This window comes from Leptodactylus fuscus, chromosome 6 (genome assembly GCF_031893055.1).
Source record: "Leptodactylus fuscus isolate aLepFus1 chromosome 6, aLepFus1.hap2, whole genome shotgun sequence".
Lineage (NCBI taxonomy): Eukaryota > Metazoa > Chordata > Amphibia > Anura > Leptodactylidae > Leptodactylus > Leptodactylus fuscus.
This window is the reverse complement of record NC_134270.1, coordinates 182395219-182411386: the sequence shown is the minus strand read 5'-3', so window position 1 is coordinate 182411386 and position 16168 is coordinate 182395219. Positions and strand designations below refer to the sequence as shown.

General features: G+C 44.2%; 1 protein-coding gene across 1 annotated transcript in view; it reads left to right on the top strand.

Moving 5' to 3' along the window:
* The window catches only part of LOC142209912 (urokinase plasminogen activator surface receptor-like), a 29200-nt gene extending 14390 nt beyond the window's left edge, over positions 1–14810 (top strand). Inside the window, exons 3-7 of the mRNA XM_075278951.1 lie at positions 807–947; positions 1686–1823; positions 10520–10681; positions 12367–12498; positions 14563–14810. Coding sequence (XP_075135052.1) covers positions 807–947; positions 1686–1823; positions 10520–10681; positions 12367–12498; positions 14563–14810 — 821 coding nt within the window. The remainder of the gene's footprint in view (positions 1–806; positions 948–1685; positions 1824–10519; positions 10682–12366; positions 12499–14562) is intronic.
* Positions 14811–16168: the final 1358 nt, after the last annotated feature.

The following is a 16168-nucleotide window of genomic DNA, read 5'->3' as shown; positions in this document are numbered from 1 at the left end:
GACTGACCACAAGAGGGCGCAAAAGGGTTTCCGCCTCTGCACTACAAAGAGGCTCTCATCGGCTACTTTTGGGTAGTGTACATCTTGATGAGAGATCAGTAACTGGTAGACCTGTCTCTAAGACACAATCAAAGACGTTTGGCCCACTTGACAGACTTAAGAGGAGGCGTCTTCAAACTTAGAGGAGCAGGATGGATGGAGGATGACTTGTCCACCATCGAGACCATTCTGACCTAGGGGTTAGGAGATGTTGGGCGCAGTAGTCACACGAGGGCGGAATCTATCGTATCGTCTAAAGTGATAGATTCAGGATCTGTGTCCGCCATAGTGATGGATCCGGGATGTGTTTGGGATCTGATAACACCTTGTGGTGAGCTCTTCAATCCTGCCTGTACTGTGGAGCGACAAATTGCCCCCTACTGGTGTGATGATGTGGGGGGCCATCACATAAGACAGTCAGTCACCCCTAGTAGTGATCAGAGACGACCATATCTAATATCGACCCATGTAAGTCACTATAACGCGTAGGGGAATAACAACAGAAGAATAGAATTCTAGTGCGTGACATTATGTAACTATTGCATGGTATGGCGACATTGTTGCACTTATAAGAGTTGCACTTCCAGGGATGTTGCACAGAACTGACCTCTGCACTTACCTAGTTGGTGGCCGTGGCTCTTGTGATGCAGGAATCGTGTTAGAATTAGGCAGATACGATGAGATGGAGCATGACTTGTGTCAGTATATAGTGTATGAAGATGAGGATGGTCAATACGTCATACGAGCTTCTCATTTGTGACCTATAGATGGCAGTAACACCGTGATGAAGGGCTGCTCCACCACCACAATGTGCAACCAAACCTCAATCATCGATATCGGGAGCAAAGCCCTCTACATGACGTCAACGTGCTGCGAGAGCGACCTCTGCAACATCAACAAATTCTCCAGTAAGTATCCACATCCTCTGCAGTTGTCAAGACGTACTGGGCGTTGTATGCATTGGTGCTGGTGTTCCCTTAAACGGGCCTTCCCATCACTCACCAATAGGGTATGCCATTACTACGACCAAAATCAGCACCGTGGACCCTTCATTCTCATTCCCATCGCTCAAAAGGGATGACATATGCCAGCAATATATGAGATGGGAAACCCTATTTAAAGCAGACCTCTCCCTACCTCCACCTCTCTGCTCATTTGATAGCCACCGCATCACTGATTCCGGCGCAGTTGGAATTTTTTCTCTAGCCCCCACCGTTCCTGAGAACTTGGCGCTGTTAGCTTCAGCTCCAGATAGTGGGCGGTCCTAGACTTAGGCTGGTAGTCTGAGCCCCACCCACCTAGAAGTAGGAATTGAATGAACACATTGGGTGATGAAACTAATAATGCTGATTGCTCAGGAATGGTAAGGGCTAGAGAAAAAATTCTAACTGCGCCAGAATCAGCGGAGCAGCGCCTATTAAGGATGCCCAAAGTTGGTGGAGGTGGTGAAAGGTCCCCTTTAAGGCCGGGATTTCTTTATGTTTGCAGTGTTATATTATACTATACTGCACCCATGTATAAAATAATGGTCTGATCCTGGCTTGTAGGATAAATATCAGTTATCGGGAAGTGTCTGCCTTGTTGCCCCTCCTTACTTGTGTCATGTGACATTGCTCGCCCACTGACCAATGGTTTCCTTTTCTCAGCTTCTCAGGTCTTCTCGAACCGATTGACGTGTAACACGTGTTCCAGCTCTTCTTTGTCTTGCTTGTCTACTCAATCCGTATTTTGTGATCAAATTAACAACTACTGTGTGGACCTGGCAACGACAGAAACGAAGAACGGTAAGAGCCCGGTTATATCTCACAACGCCTTACTTCAGTAGCTGCAAACGTTTCGGTATGGTGAGGAATGGAAACACAAAGTCTATCAAAAAGTTGCAATGAAAGTTCAATGAAACAGCACCCCACTAGTCCATAGATTGAGTTCGGTATTGCGGTTGTGCTCAATAGGGCTGAGCTGCAGTACCACCTACAAACTGTGGACCAGTGGAGCGCTGTTCCGTGTGTCTCTAATCTTGGTCAACCTTTTTGCACCGTACTAGCAAAGTATTTGGGTTTTTCACGACGGGGAGGGGATTTGTGCAATTATTTCATTTCATTCTGCATCTTGTAAATCCACCCTCAGGGCAGGAACGGAAAGTTTTTCTTTGTCTCTCTACTTTTTTTGAGAGTCAACATCGGCACCCCAGTGATCGGCTTACAATGGCCTATTTTGGAGTCAGGCAGCGCAGAGTGTCGCCCCCAGGAGGCTATTTAATCATACGCGCCGGCTGCTGTCCTGTCATTATACACAACGTCTCGCGGCCTCATTTCCATTCGCTGTTTGATGTGAATATCGCAACCCTTTATCCCGGCTCTTCCTAACGCGCCATGAAATTGATCTGTTATTTACATATTGCTGTTTGCAGCGCTTGTGTAATGGAGAAAAATGTGCGGCCTGGATCGCGGCGCAACAACTGCACAAGGGGAGAGTGTTCTCCAGGAATACAACGCTACACAATACAACGCTACACAATACAACGCTCCACAATACACCACTATACAATACACTGCTACACAATATACCGCTACACAGCACAACGCTACACAATACAATGCTAAACAATACAACGCTACACAATACACTGCTACACAATACACCGCTACACAATACAACGCTACACAATACACCGCTACACAATACAACGCTACACAATACACTGCTACACAATACACCGCTACACAATACAACGCTACACTATACAACGCTACACAATACAACGCTACACTATACAACGCTACACAATACACCGCTACACAATACAACGCTACACTATACAACGCTACACTATACAACGCTACACTATACAACGCTACACAATACAACGCTACACTATACAACGCTACACAATACAACGCTACACTATACAACGCTACACTATACAACGCTACACAATACAACGCTACACAATACACTGCTACACAATACACCGCTACACAATACAACGCTACACAATACACTGCTACACAATACAACGCTACACAATACACTGCTACACAATACACCGCTACACAATACAACGCTACACTATACAACGCTACACAATACAACGCTACACTATACAATGCTACACAATACAATGCTACACAATACACCGCTACACAATACAACGCTACACTATACAACTCTACACAATACAACGCTACACTATACAACGCTACACTATACAACGCTACACAATACAACGCTACACTATACAACTCTACACAAGACAATGCTACACAATACACCACTATACAATACAACGCTACACAATACGCTACACAATACACCGCTACACAATACAACGCTATACAATACAACGCTACACAATACACCGCTACACAGCACAACGCTACATTATACAACGCTACACTATACAATGCTACACAATACGCTACACTATACAACGCTACACAATACAACGCTACACAATACAACTCTACACAAGACAATGCTACACAATACACCGCTACACAATACAACGCTACACTATACAATGCTACACAATACAACGCTACACAATACAACGCTACACTATACAACGCTACACTATACAACGCTACACAAGACAATGCTACACAATACGCTGCTACACAATACAACGCTACACAATACACTGCTACACAATACACTACTACACAATACACCACTACACAATACACCACTACACAATACAACGCTACACAATACAACGCTACACAATACAATGCTACACAATACACTGCTACACAATACACCGCTACACAATACACCGCTACACAATACACTACTACACAATACACCACTACACAATACAACGCTACACAATACACTACTACACAATACACCACTACACAATACAACGCTACACAATACAATGCTACACAATACACTGCTACACAATACACTGCTACACAATACACCGCTACACAATACAACTGTATACAATACACTGCTACACAACACAACGGTATGCAATACACCGCTACACAATACAACAGTACACAATACACCGCTACACAATACACCGCTACATAATACACCACTACACAATACAACGCTACACAATACAATGCTACACAATACACTGCTACACAATACACTGCTACACAATACAACTGTATACAATACACTGCTACACAACACAACGGTACGCAATACACCGCTACACAATACAACAGTACACAATACACCGCTACACAATACAACTGTATACAATACACCGCTACATAATACACTGCTACAAAATACAACGCTACGCAATACACTGCTACACAATACAACAGTACACAATACACCGCTACACAATACAACTGTATACAATACACCGCTACACAATACACCGCTACACAATACACCGCTACACAATACAACTGTATACAATACACCGCTACACAATACAACGCTACACAATACACTGCTACACAATACAACGCTACACAATACACTGCTACACAATACACCGCTACACAATACAACGCTACACTATACAACGCTACACAATACAACGCTACACTATACAATGCTACACAATACAACGCTACACAATACACCGCTACACAATACAACGCTACACTATACAACTCTACACAATACAACGCTACACTATACAACGCTACACTATACAACGCTACACAATACAACGCTACACTATACAACTCTACACAAGACAATGCTACACAATACACCACTATACAATACAACGCTACACAATACGCTACACAATACACCGCTACACAATACAACGCTATACAATACAACGCTACACAATACACCGTTACACAATACACCGCTACACAGCACAACGCTACATTATACAACGCTACACTATACAATGCTACACAATACGCTACACTATACAACGCTACACAATACAACGCTACACAATACAACTCTACACAAGACAATGCTACACAATACACCGCTACACAATACAACGCTACACTATACAATGCTACACAATACAACGCTACACAATACAACGCTACACTATACAACGCTACACTATACAACGCTACACAAGACAATGCTACACAATACGCTGCTACACAATACAACGCTACACAATACACCGCTACACAATACACTACTACACAATACACCACTACACAATACACCACTACACAATACAACGCTACACAATACAACGCTACACAATACAATGCTACACAATACACTGCTACACAATACACCGCTACACAATACACCGCTACACAATACACTACTACACAATACACCACTACACAATACAACGCTACACAATACACTACTACACAATACACCACTACACAATACAATGCTACACAATACACTGCTACACAATACACTGCTACACAATACACCGCTACACAATACAACTGTATACAATACACTGCTACACAACACAACGGTATGCAATACACCGCTACACAATACAACAGTACACAATACACCGCTACACAATACACCGCTACATAATACACCACTACACAATACAACGCTACACAATACAATGCTACACAATACACTGCTACACAATACACCGCTACACAATACAACTGTATACAATACACTGCTACACAACACAACGGTACGCAATACACCGCTACACAATACAACAGTACACAATACACCGCTACACAATACAACTGTATACAATACACCGCTACATAATACACTGCTACAAAATACAACGCTACGCAATACACTGCTACACAATACAACAGTACACAATACACCGCTACACAATACAACTGTATACAATACAATGCTACACAATACACTGCTACACAATACACTGCTACACAATACAACTGTATACAATACACTGCTACACAACACAACGGTATGCAATACACCGCTACACAATACAACAGTACACAATACACCGCTACACAATACACCGCTACATAATACACCACTACACAATACAACGCTACACAATACAATGCTACACAATACACTGCTACACAATACACCGCTACACAATACAACTGTATACAATACACTGCTACACAACACAACGGTACGCAATACACCGCTACACAATACAACAGTACACAATACACCGCTACACAATACAACTGTATACAATACACCGCTACATAATACACTGCTACAAAATACAACGCTACGCAATACACTGCTACACAATACAACAGTACACAATACACCGCTACACAATACAACTGTATACAATACAATGCTACACAATACACTGCTACACAATACACTGCTACACAATACAACTGTATACAATACACTGCTACACAACACAACGGTATGCAATACACCGCTACACAATACAACAGTACACAATACACCGCTACACAATACAACTGTATACAATACACCGCTACACAATACACCGCTACATAATACACCACTACACAATACAACGCTACACAATACAATGCTACACAATACACTGCTACACAATACACCGCTACACAATACAACTGTATACAATACACTGCTACACAACACAACGCTACGCTATACACTGCTACACAATACAACAGTACACAATACACCGCTACACAATACAACTGTATACAATACACCGCTACACAATACACCGCTACATAATACACTGCTACAAAATACACTGCTACACAATACACCGCTACACAATACAACGCTACAAAATACAACGCTACACAATACAACTCTACATAATACAACTCTAAAAATCATCTTAAATGTTTCTTTACAATTCTCAATGAATGACAATGACAATATCTACAAAGGAGGCCAAGAGAGGGAATAGCTAATGACTTGTGATTGGGATTGTCCAATGGAGAGGCAACACACTTAGTGGTTACACAAACTGATAGGAAACAACACAACAGTTGGATGATAGGCTAAACTGCAAACTGCACCACAGCTGCTTGTGTTCCGGACACATCTACACAATATGTTCTGACCCTTTCGCTATAGAAGCCTCTACAACATTTGTTCTGACACTTGTGTTCTGGACACCTCTATATTGTCTGATCTGGTGCTTGTGCTCTGGATATCTCTATCCCAGGGGTAGAGAACCTTCGGCTCTCCAGCTGCTGTGAAACTACAACTCCCAACATGCTCCATTCACTTCCATGGGAGTTCCAAGAACAACAGAGCACGTATGCATGCTGGGAGTTGTAGTATTGCAACAGCTGGAGAGCCGCACGTTCCCTACCCCTGCTCTATCCCATCTGTTCTGACCCTTGTGCTGTGGATGTTTCTGCATCATCTGTTCTGATGTTTGTGCTCTGTTTGCCTCTACATTTCTTCTGACACTTGTGCTCGGGATTCCTCTACATTACCTGGTCTGATGCCTGTGTTCTGGATGCCTCTATACTGTCTGTCCTTATACTTTGGATTCCTCTACAGTATAGAGTCTACATCATCAGTTCCAACGATCTTTTGTGTTCTGGATGCCTCTACGCTGTATATTCTGACACTTGTGTTCTGGATGCCTCTATACTGTCTGTTTGGACTCTTATGCTATGGATGCTTCTACATCGTATGTTCTGGCTCTTATGCTATGGATATTCCTACACTACATGTTCTCACATTTGTACTCTGGATGCCTCTACACTCTCTGCTCTGACCCTTATGCTCCGAATACTTGTACACTGTCTGTTCTGATGCCTGTGTTCTGGATATTCCTGCATTGTTAGTTCTGACCCTTGTGCTTTGGATACTCCTACACTGTCGTTTCTGATGACTGTGTTCTAGATGCTTCTACACTGTCTGTTCTGATGCCTATGTTCTGGATGCCTCTATATTGTCTGTTCTGATGTGTATGTTCTGGATGCCTCTACACTGTCAGTTCTGATGCCTGTGTTCTAGATGCCTCTACACTGTCAGTTCTGATGCCTGTGTTCTAGATGCCTCTACACTGTCGGTTCTGATGCCTGTGTTCTAGATGCCTCTACACTGTCAGTTCTGATGCCTGTGTTCTAGATGCCTCTACACTGTCAGTTCTGATGCCTGTGTTCTAGATGCCTCTACACTGTCGGTTCTGATGCCTGTGTTCTAGATGCCTCTACACTGTCAGTTCTGATGCCTGTGTTCTAGATGCCTCTACACTGTCTGTTCTGATGCCTGTGTTCTAGATGCCTCTACACTGTCAGTTCTGATGCCTGTGTTCTAGATGCCTCTACACTGTCAGTTCTTATGCCTGTGTTCTGGATGCCTCTGCACTGTCTGTTCTGATGCCTGTGTTCTAGATGCCTCTACACTGTCTGTTCTGATGCCTGTGTTCTGGATGCCTCTGCACTGTCTGTTCTGATGCCTGTGTTCTGGATGCCTCTGCACTGTCAGTTCTTATGCCTGTGTTCTAGATGCCTCTACACTGTCAGTTCTGATGCCTGTGTTCTAGATGCCTCTACACTGTCTGTTCTGATGCCTGTGTTCTGGATGCCTCTGCACTGTCTGTTCTGATGCCTGTGTTCTAGATGCCTCTACACTGTCAGTTCTGATGCCTGTGTTCTAGATGCCTCTACACTGTCAGTTCTGATGCCTGTGTTCTAGATGCCTCTACACTGTCTGTTCTGATGCCTGTGTTCTGGATGCCTCTGCACTGTCTGTTCTGATGCCTGTGTTCTAGATGCCTCTACACTCTCTGTTCTGATGCCTGTGTTCTAGATGCCTCTACACTGTCGGTTCTAATGCCTGTGTTCTAGATGCCTCTACACTGTCAGTTCTGATGCCTGTGTTCTAGATGCCTCTGCACTGTCAGTTCTTATGCCTGTGTTCTAGATGCCTCTACACTGTCAGTTCTGATGCCTGTGTTCTAGATGCCTCTGCACTGTCTGTTCTGATGCCTGTGTTCTGGATGCCTCTACACTGTCGGTTCTGATGCCTGTGTTCTGGACGCCTCTACACTGTTGGTTCTGATTCCTGTGTTCTAGATGCCTCTACACTGTCGGTTCTGATGACTGTGTTCTAGATGCCTCTACAATGTCGGTTCTGATGACTGTGTTCTAGATGCCTCTGCACTGTCAGTTCTTATGCCTGTGTTCTAGATGCCTCTACACTGTCAGTTCTGATGCCTGTGTTCTAGATGCCTCTGCACTGTCTGTTCTGATGCCTGTGTTCTGGATGCCTCTACACTGTCGGTTCTGATGCCTGTGTTCTGGACGCCTCTACACTGTTGGTTCTGATTCCTGTGTTCTAGATGCCTCTACACTGTCGGTTCTGATGACTGTGTTCTAGATGCCTCTACACTGTCGGTTCTGATGACTGTGTTCTAGATGCCTCTACAATGTCGGTTCTGATGCCTGTATTCTAGATGCCTCTACACTGTCTGTTCTGATGCCTGTGTTCTAGATGCCTCTACACTGTCGGTTCTGATGACTGTGTTCTAGATGCCTCTACACTGTCGGTTCTGATGCCTGTAAATATAAGGATGATATTACAAAGCCCTCCTAGTGGACACCACTGGGCAATGCCTCATTGCTACAATGTACCCCAGATATAACTAGGGCAGGAATCCCTACAATATACCATTACCTCCTGGTAGGCAGCAAAGAGGTAACAAACCTTCCTCTGGTATTAGATACACAGGTAGAAGTATGGCAGATAAACAATAGCTGGTCCTTCCCTCTCAGGGCCAAATGTCCTAGGTATCACAAGAATTCTAAGCGTTAGTAAAACACACAGTGACATTCGGCATGTTCTGTATATTAACCCAACCCAAGACATAAATCTGCCGCCCACAACAGATCAACATCATACTATGGCGGAAAATAATCCATCAAATCCACCCCTGAGAAAATCAAAACAAGGACTTCATTTGGAACTGGGTTCCTCTCTCCACATCTTGTGGATGGAGCATCTTCCACCTATCCCTTCTCATCACCCATTGTTGGAGTTGTCGCCGCTTCCTCCTTCCTCCCAATGGTGTTCCATGTGGAGTAGAAGAACATTAGGTGACATCACCTTTGCAGAAGGAATCTTTAGATCTTGACCTCTCAACCCATAGGAGATTCCATGTTTCTGGAAGGTGATAGAGACCACCTGAGCTTGGGCTTCTTTCTCTCTGTATGTCCTTGGGCCAGGAAGTTCTCGTGACTTCTATTGATCCAGAAGAAGGCAAACTAAAGTCTCTAAAGAGCTAAAACACAAAGTAATGGCAGAATTTTGATGAAATATCTAAAAACATGACTAAATTAAAAGAATACCAGATGTTCTCCACCGTCTTCATCTACTGACCTTGGTTCCTCTGCACTGTTCTCAATGACCATGGCTCTATGATCATGGTTACAACTTCCAATCCAACCAAGAAGCCAAAAACATTATCAGTCTAAGGCTGTAAATGATGACCGTAGTATGTCCATGTTCTTCTCGGAGCTTAGACCTAAATAATGGAGCAAAGGACAAGTGAGCCTTGTAGCTCCATCCATGGTCCATCACCATTATAAGATCAGGAGGTGGCGATCATGGTTAACGTGTTACGTGTGGAATATTGAATGAATCTGATCTACAATATATCAATATTTTCTTACAGGTGTGACTACTACATCCTACATGAAGGGTTGCGGTTCCTCGTACAGTGGACAATGCTCAATGGACACCAGCTATTTTGCTTTCAATACAGGAGTTTACCAACGTTACTCTTATCTTAGATGCTGTAACAACCAGGATCAATGCAATTCTGTCACAGCATCAAGTGAGTACAACTTTGTAGCCATCGCATTTACACAACTGGTTTCCATATGGTGCATCAATGTGCACTCTGATATCACAAGACATCAGGAAGTCCAAGTATATGGTGTAGAAGAGATCCAGTGACATCATTATAGCACTGGATATAGCATAGGTTGTGCTTGGCCATAAGTATACAGATGAATAAGCCCAAACTTCTTATTTTTCATCACCTTGTAGACCCTCTGTTACCTACTGAACAGTAGAAGACACAGAGGAGGGAGATGGAGCTGCAGGTTCTATTCTGTGAGAGGGGAGAAGGAGCAACAGTGGGAAAGAGCGGCAAGTCCTAGAGCTCACAGCACAGCTTGTAGATGATGCTTATTGGGGTAGAATTTGGTTACGATACTCAAATTAGGGATTTACCATATTATCTGTGAGCTTAAAGGGATCCTATCATACAAACGCTTATTTTCTCATTAACACGTTGGAATAGCCTTAAGAAAGGCCATTCTTCTCCTACCTTTCGTTGTCTTCTCCGCACCGCCGTTCCGTAGGAATCCTGGTTTTTGTCAAAATGCAAATGAGTTCTCTCGCAGCACTGGGGGCGGGACACAGCATTCAAACAGCACTGAGGGCGTCCCCAATGCTGCGAGAGAACTCTCTCCAGTGCCACCTCCATCTTCGTTAGCAACGTTCTCTTCATCCTCTTCTTCCGGCGCAGGTTTCAGACTTCTAGGCCTCAAACCTCGGGCAGACTGCGCATGCCCACAGGCCACAATAAAATGGCCGCTTACAATACTGCAAGCAGCCATTTTCTCGTGGTGTGCGCGGTCTGCTCTGCCCGAGGCCTAGAAGTCTGAAACCTGCGCCGGAAGAAGAGGATGAAGAGAACGTTGCTAACGAAGATGGAGGCGGTGCTGGAGAGAGTTCTCTCGCAGCATTGGGGACACCCCCAGTGCTGTTTGAGCGCTGGGTCCCGCCCCCAGTGCTGCGAGTGAACTCATTTACATACCGACAAAAACCGGGATTCCTACGGAACGGCGGCGCGGAGAAGACAACGAAAGGTAGGAGAAGAATAGCCTTTCTTAAGGATATTCCGACATGTTAATGAGAAAAAAAAGCGTTTGTATGATAGGATCCCTTTAAAATTCTTAAGCACCCTATGGGAGAAGGGAAAGATTGGGTCCAACCAGAGAACAAAACAATAACCCAAGACTTTACAGCACGAGTGAAGCCGTCTGAAGGACCTTAAAGCCATCTGTTTATTTTATAGTACAGGCCTTACAATTCACACGAGGTTTATACCGATGGAAATGTAGCCTTTGTGGCATCGCTTCCAATAAGAATTGCCGTACTGTATAATATATGCATACATTTAGTGAACGGTCTTCAGTGCACATCTTAGTAGAAGAAAAGAATTTAGGATATACATTAGGAAGGGTTCTGTGTGTAACTCAGAGAAACAAATGTATTATATCAGTCAGACAAAGACATAGACAAGGGGATGACTAACATAGAAGAAATCAACAGAACCCGGGAAATAGAAAAGATTCTTCATTGTTTTTAACTGAAATCAAAAAGTCAAGTTTGAAGTAACGGTGATTTTAGATGGACACTGCAACGGGGTATTCAATATAAGCCGCCATAGATGAGAATCCGGCCTTATACTCACTGCAGTTTATATATTTTATTGGTTTTACTTCCTAGTTCCGATACTGAGTAACAAAAACGGTATTACATGCTACGGATGTAACGAGACGGGAAATAATGAGTGCGCTGTGGAGAAACAAAAACCAGTCGAGTGTACAGGATGGCTCATCCGATGTATGGAGGTATTTGGTAAGTACCAGCCCGTAGTATTAGGGTAAGATCACGCGATGTAACGTTGAGCGTGATCTGGCACGTGCCGGCAGATGACGCGCTCAAAATGCTCCCATTGATTTCAATGGGAGTTAGGAGCGTATATGCCGGGTTATTTTGCGCCTGTGATTTTGCGGCCGCACAAAATAACGCGGCGAAATACGATCTGAACTCCCATTGAAATCAATGGGAGCATATACGGCGCGCAAACTCTCACACATGCAGTATACGTGCTACATCACACGGCACTTTACTCCGTGTGAACTTACCCTTATAGTAGTTATTGTGCATAGTAGTATTATTATACAGCATACAGTGTTGGCCAAAAGTATTGGTCCCCCTGCAGTTCTGTCAGATAATCCTCGCTGTCCCCCAGATAATGATTACAAGCACAGACTCTTTGGTAATATCTTCATGTAAAAAAAGTATTGGCGCCCTCAGCCTAATACTTGGTCGCACAACCTTTAGACACAATAACTGCGCACAACCGCTTCCGCTAACCAGCAATGAGTTTCTTACAAGGCTCTGCTGGAATCTTAGACCCTTCTTCTTTGGCAAACTGCTCGCGGTCCCCCCTGAGATGTGAAGGGGCCTTCTCCAAACTGCCACCAAGAGATCTCTCCCCCTCCCCCACAGGTGTTCTATGGGATTCAGGGCTGGACTCATTGCTGCCACTTTACAAGTCTCCAGGGCTTTCTCTCACCACCATTTTCTAGTGCTGACCTGAAGTGTGTTTTGGGTCCTTGTCCTGCTGGAAGAGCCCTGACCTCTGAGGGAGACCCCGCTTTCTCACACTGGGCCCTACATGATGCTGCACAATGTGTTGGTCGTCTTCAGACTTCATAATGCCATGCACACGGCCAAGCAGTCCAGTGCCAGAGGCAGCAAAGCAACCCCAAACCATCAGGGACCTCCGCCATGTCTGACTGTAGGGGGCGTCTTCTTCTCTTTGAAGGTCTCTCTTTTTTCCTGTAATCTCTATGTTGAGGCCTTTTCCTACTTTTGTCTCCTCTGACCAGAGAACATTCTTCCAGAACGGTTTTGGCTTTCTCAGGTAAGTTTTGGCAAACTCCAGCCTGGCTTCTGTCTGTGGGTAAGAAGTGGGGTCTTCCTGGGTCTCCTACCATACAGTCCCTTCTCATTCAGACGCTGACACTGGATAGTACGGGGTGACACTGTTGTACCCTCGGACTGCAGGGCAGCTTGGACTTGTTTGGATATTAGTCGAGGTTCTTTATCCGCCATCTGCACAATCTTGCGGTGAAATCTCTGGTCAATGTTTCTTCTGCGTCCACATCTAGGGAGGTTAGCCACAGGGCCATGGGCTTTACACTTCTTGATGACACTGCGCACGGTAGACACAGGAACATTCAGGTCTTTGGAGATGGACTTGTAGTCTTGAGATTGCTCAGGCTTCCTCACAATTTTGCTTCTCAAGTCCTCAGACAGTTCTTTGGTCTTCTTTCTTTTCTCCATGCTCAATGTGGTCACACAAGGACACAGGACAGAGGTGGAGTCAACTTTAATCCATTTCAACTGGCTGCAAGTGTGATTTAGTTATTGCCACCACCTGTTAGGTGCCTCAGGTAAGTAATAGGTGCTGTTAATTACACAAATTAGAGAAGCATCACATGATTATCAAACAGTGCCAATACTTTTGTCCACCCCCTTTTTATGTTTGCTGTGGAATTATATCCAATTTGGCTTTTTGACAATTCTTTTTGTGGTTTTCCATTGAAGACAAATTAAATGAAGAAAATACCAAAGAATTTGTGATTGTAATCATTATCTGGAAGAACACGAGTATTATCTGAGAGAATTGCAGGGGGGCCAATACTTTTGGCCAACACTGTATGTTGTTTTCTACTAGTGTTACTTATGGTGTGAATTCCACCATCTTAAGAGAATACGTGTCCTTGTAGTGTCCTTAGTCTTGTGTGGTATTTCGGTTCTTTTAGTTGCCCTCACACGGCCCATTGTATAACTTGTAGTAATTGATTATTTTTGAGCAGATTTTGACCTGGTTTTCCTTTCCTTCTTTAGATGAGAACCGGAGGACTATCATGAAGGGCTGCAGCTCGGTCGCCTTCTGTTCTTCCGTATTTCCATCACTTCAAGTTCCCAACGTTTCAGGGATCCAGTGCTGCGCCGGAAACATGTGCAATAATTTCACCCGGCAGACCAGCAACTCCACCGGTTTGAACAGCAGCTCCACAAGACTGAATACAGACTTTAGGCTCTCGGCCTTCCTTATAGGCTTATTATATACTATAATGCGGCACTTTCCCTAGCAGTGTCCTATAGAAAACTCCACTAAAGACTTGTACAGAAGACTTGCTATTTATATTGTAGAACTCAAACTATGTCCTAAATCTGGAGTTGGTTTTATTTGAGCTTCAGACTAGAGCTCCGACACCGAAGGTCTATTATATGGATTCTTATGACGCCAGGAGCAGCACGTCATGGAGGTGGACGGAGTGTTAATGGGAATATCCTTATTATTGACTGAAAATACAAGTGTTTCTAAAAGACTGTGTCAGTGTTCCTAAAAACTTGGCTTTCCTCTCTCCTATTGGGAATTCATGCCTCTGGACCAATGGCTCCTCCACCATTATTACCAACAGCAGCACAATGAAAACCATCACTGCCAGTACCGCCATCACCACCACCATCATCATCACCACCATCATCGTCATCACTACCAACTATTATCATAGTCATCATCATCACCTCTACCACCAACATCTCCACCAATATCACCTCTACCACCAACATCTCCACCAAAATCACCTCTACCACCAACATCTCCACCAATATCACCTCTAACATCACCACCACCATCTTCACTACCAACATCTCCACCAATATCACCTCTACCACCAACATCTCCACCAATATCACCTCTACCACCAACATCTCCACCAATATCACCTCTACCACCAACATCTCCACCAATATCACCTCTACCACCAACATCTCCACCAATATCACCTCTACCACCAACATCTCCACCAAAATCACCTCTAACATCACCACCACCATCTTCATCACCACCATCGTCATCACTACCAACTATTATCATAGTCATCATCACCTCTACCACCATCATCTCCACCAATATCACCACTAACCTCACCACCACCATCTTCACCACCACCATTGTCATCACCACCACCACCGTCATCACTACCAACTATTATCATAGTCATCATCATCACCTCTACTACCAACATCTCCAATATCACCTCTAACATCACCACCACCATCTTCACCACCACCATCGTCATCACCTCTACCATCATCACCACCACCATCTTCACCACCTTCACCCCCCACCACTGTTCGCTAACTCTTTTGGGTCCGTTCACACCTGCATCCTTCTTCTACTCCATCGTAGGATCAGAGTAATGGAATAACAATACACATGGTTCGTCTAGTGATGGAATCCCGTGGACTATGCTGAAGACGCCTTGTATCTCTCGTACCGCCCGGGGACATAGTTGCACTTGCTGGACTTTTTCCATCCACGATTTCTGACAGACTCTGCCCAACTTCTTCCGGCACAGATGTGACCACGGCCTTACTGACGGCTCCGCTGACTGACGCGTCTCCTTCCACGTTGTGTTTTAATTATTTTTAGTATAACCTA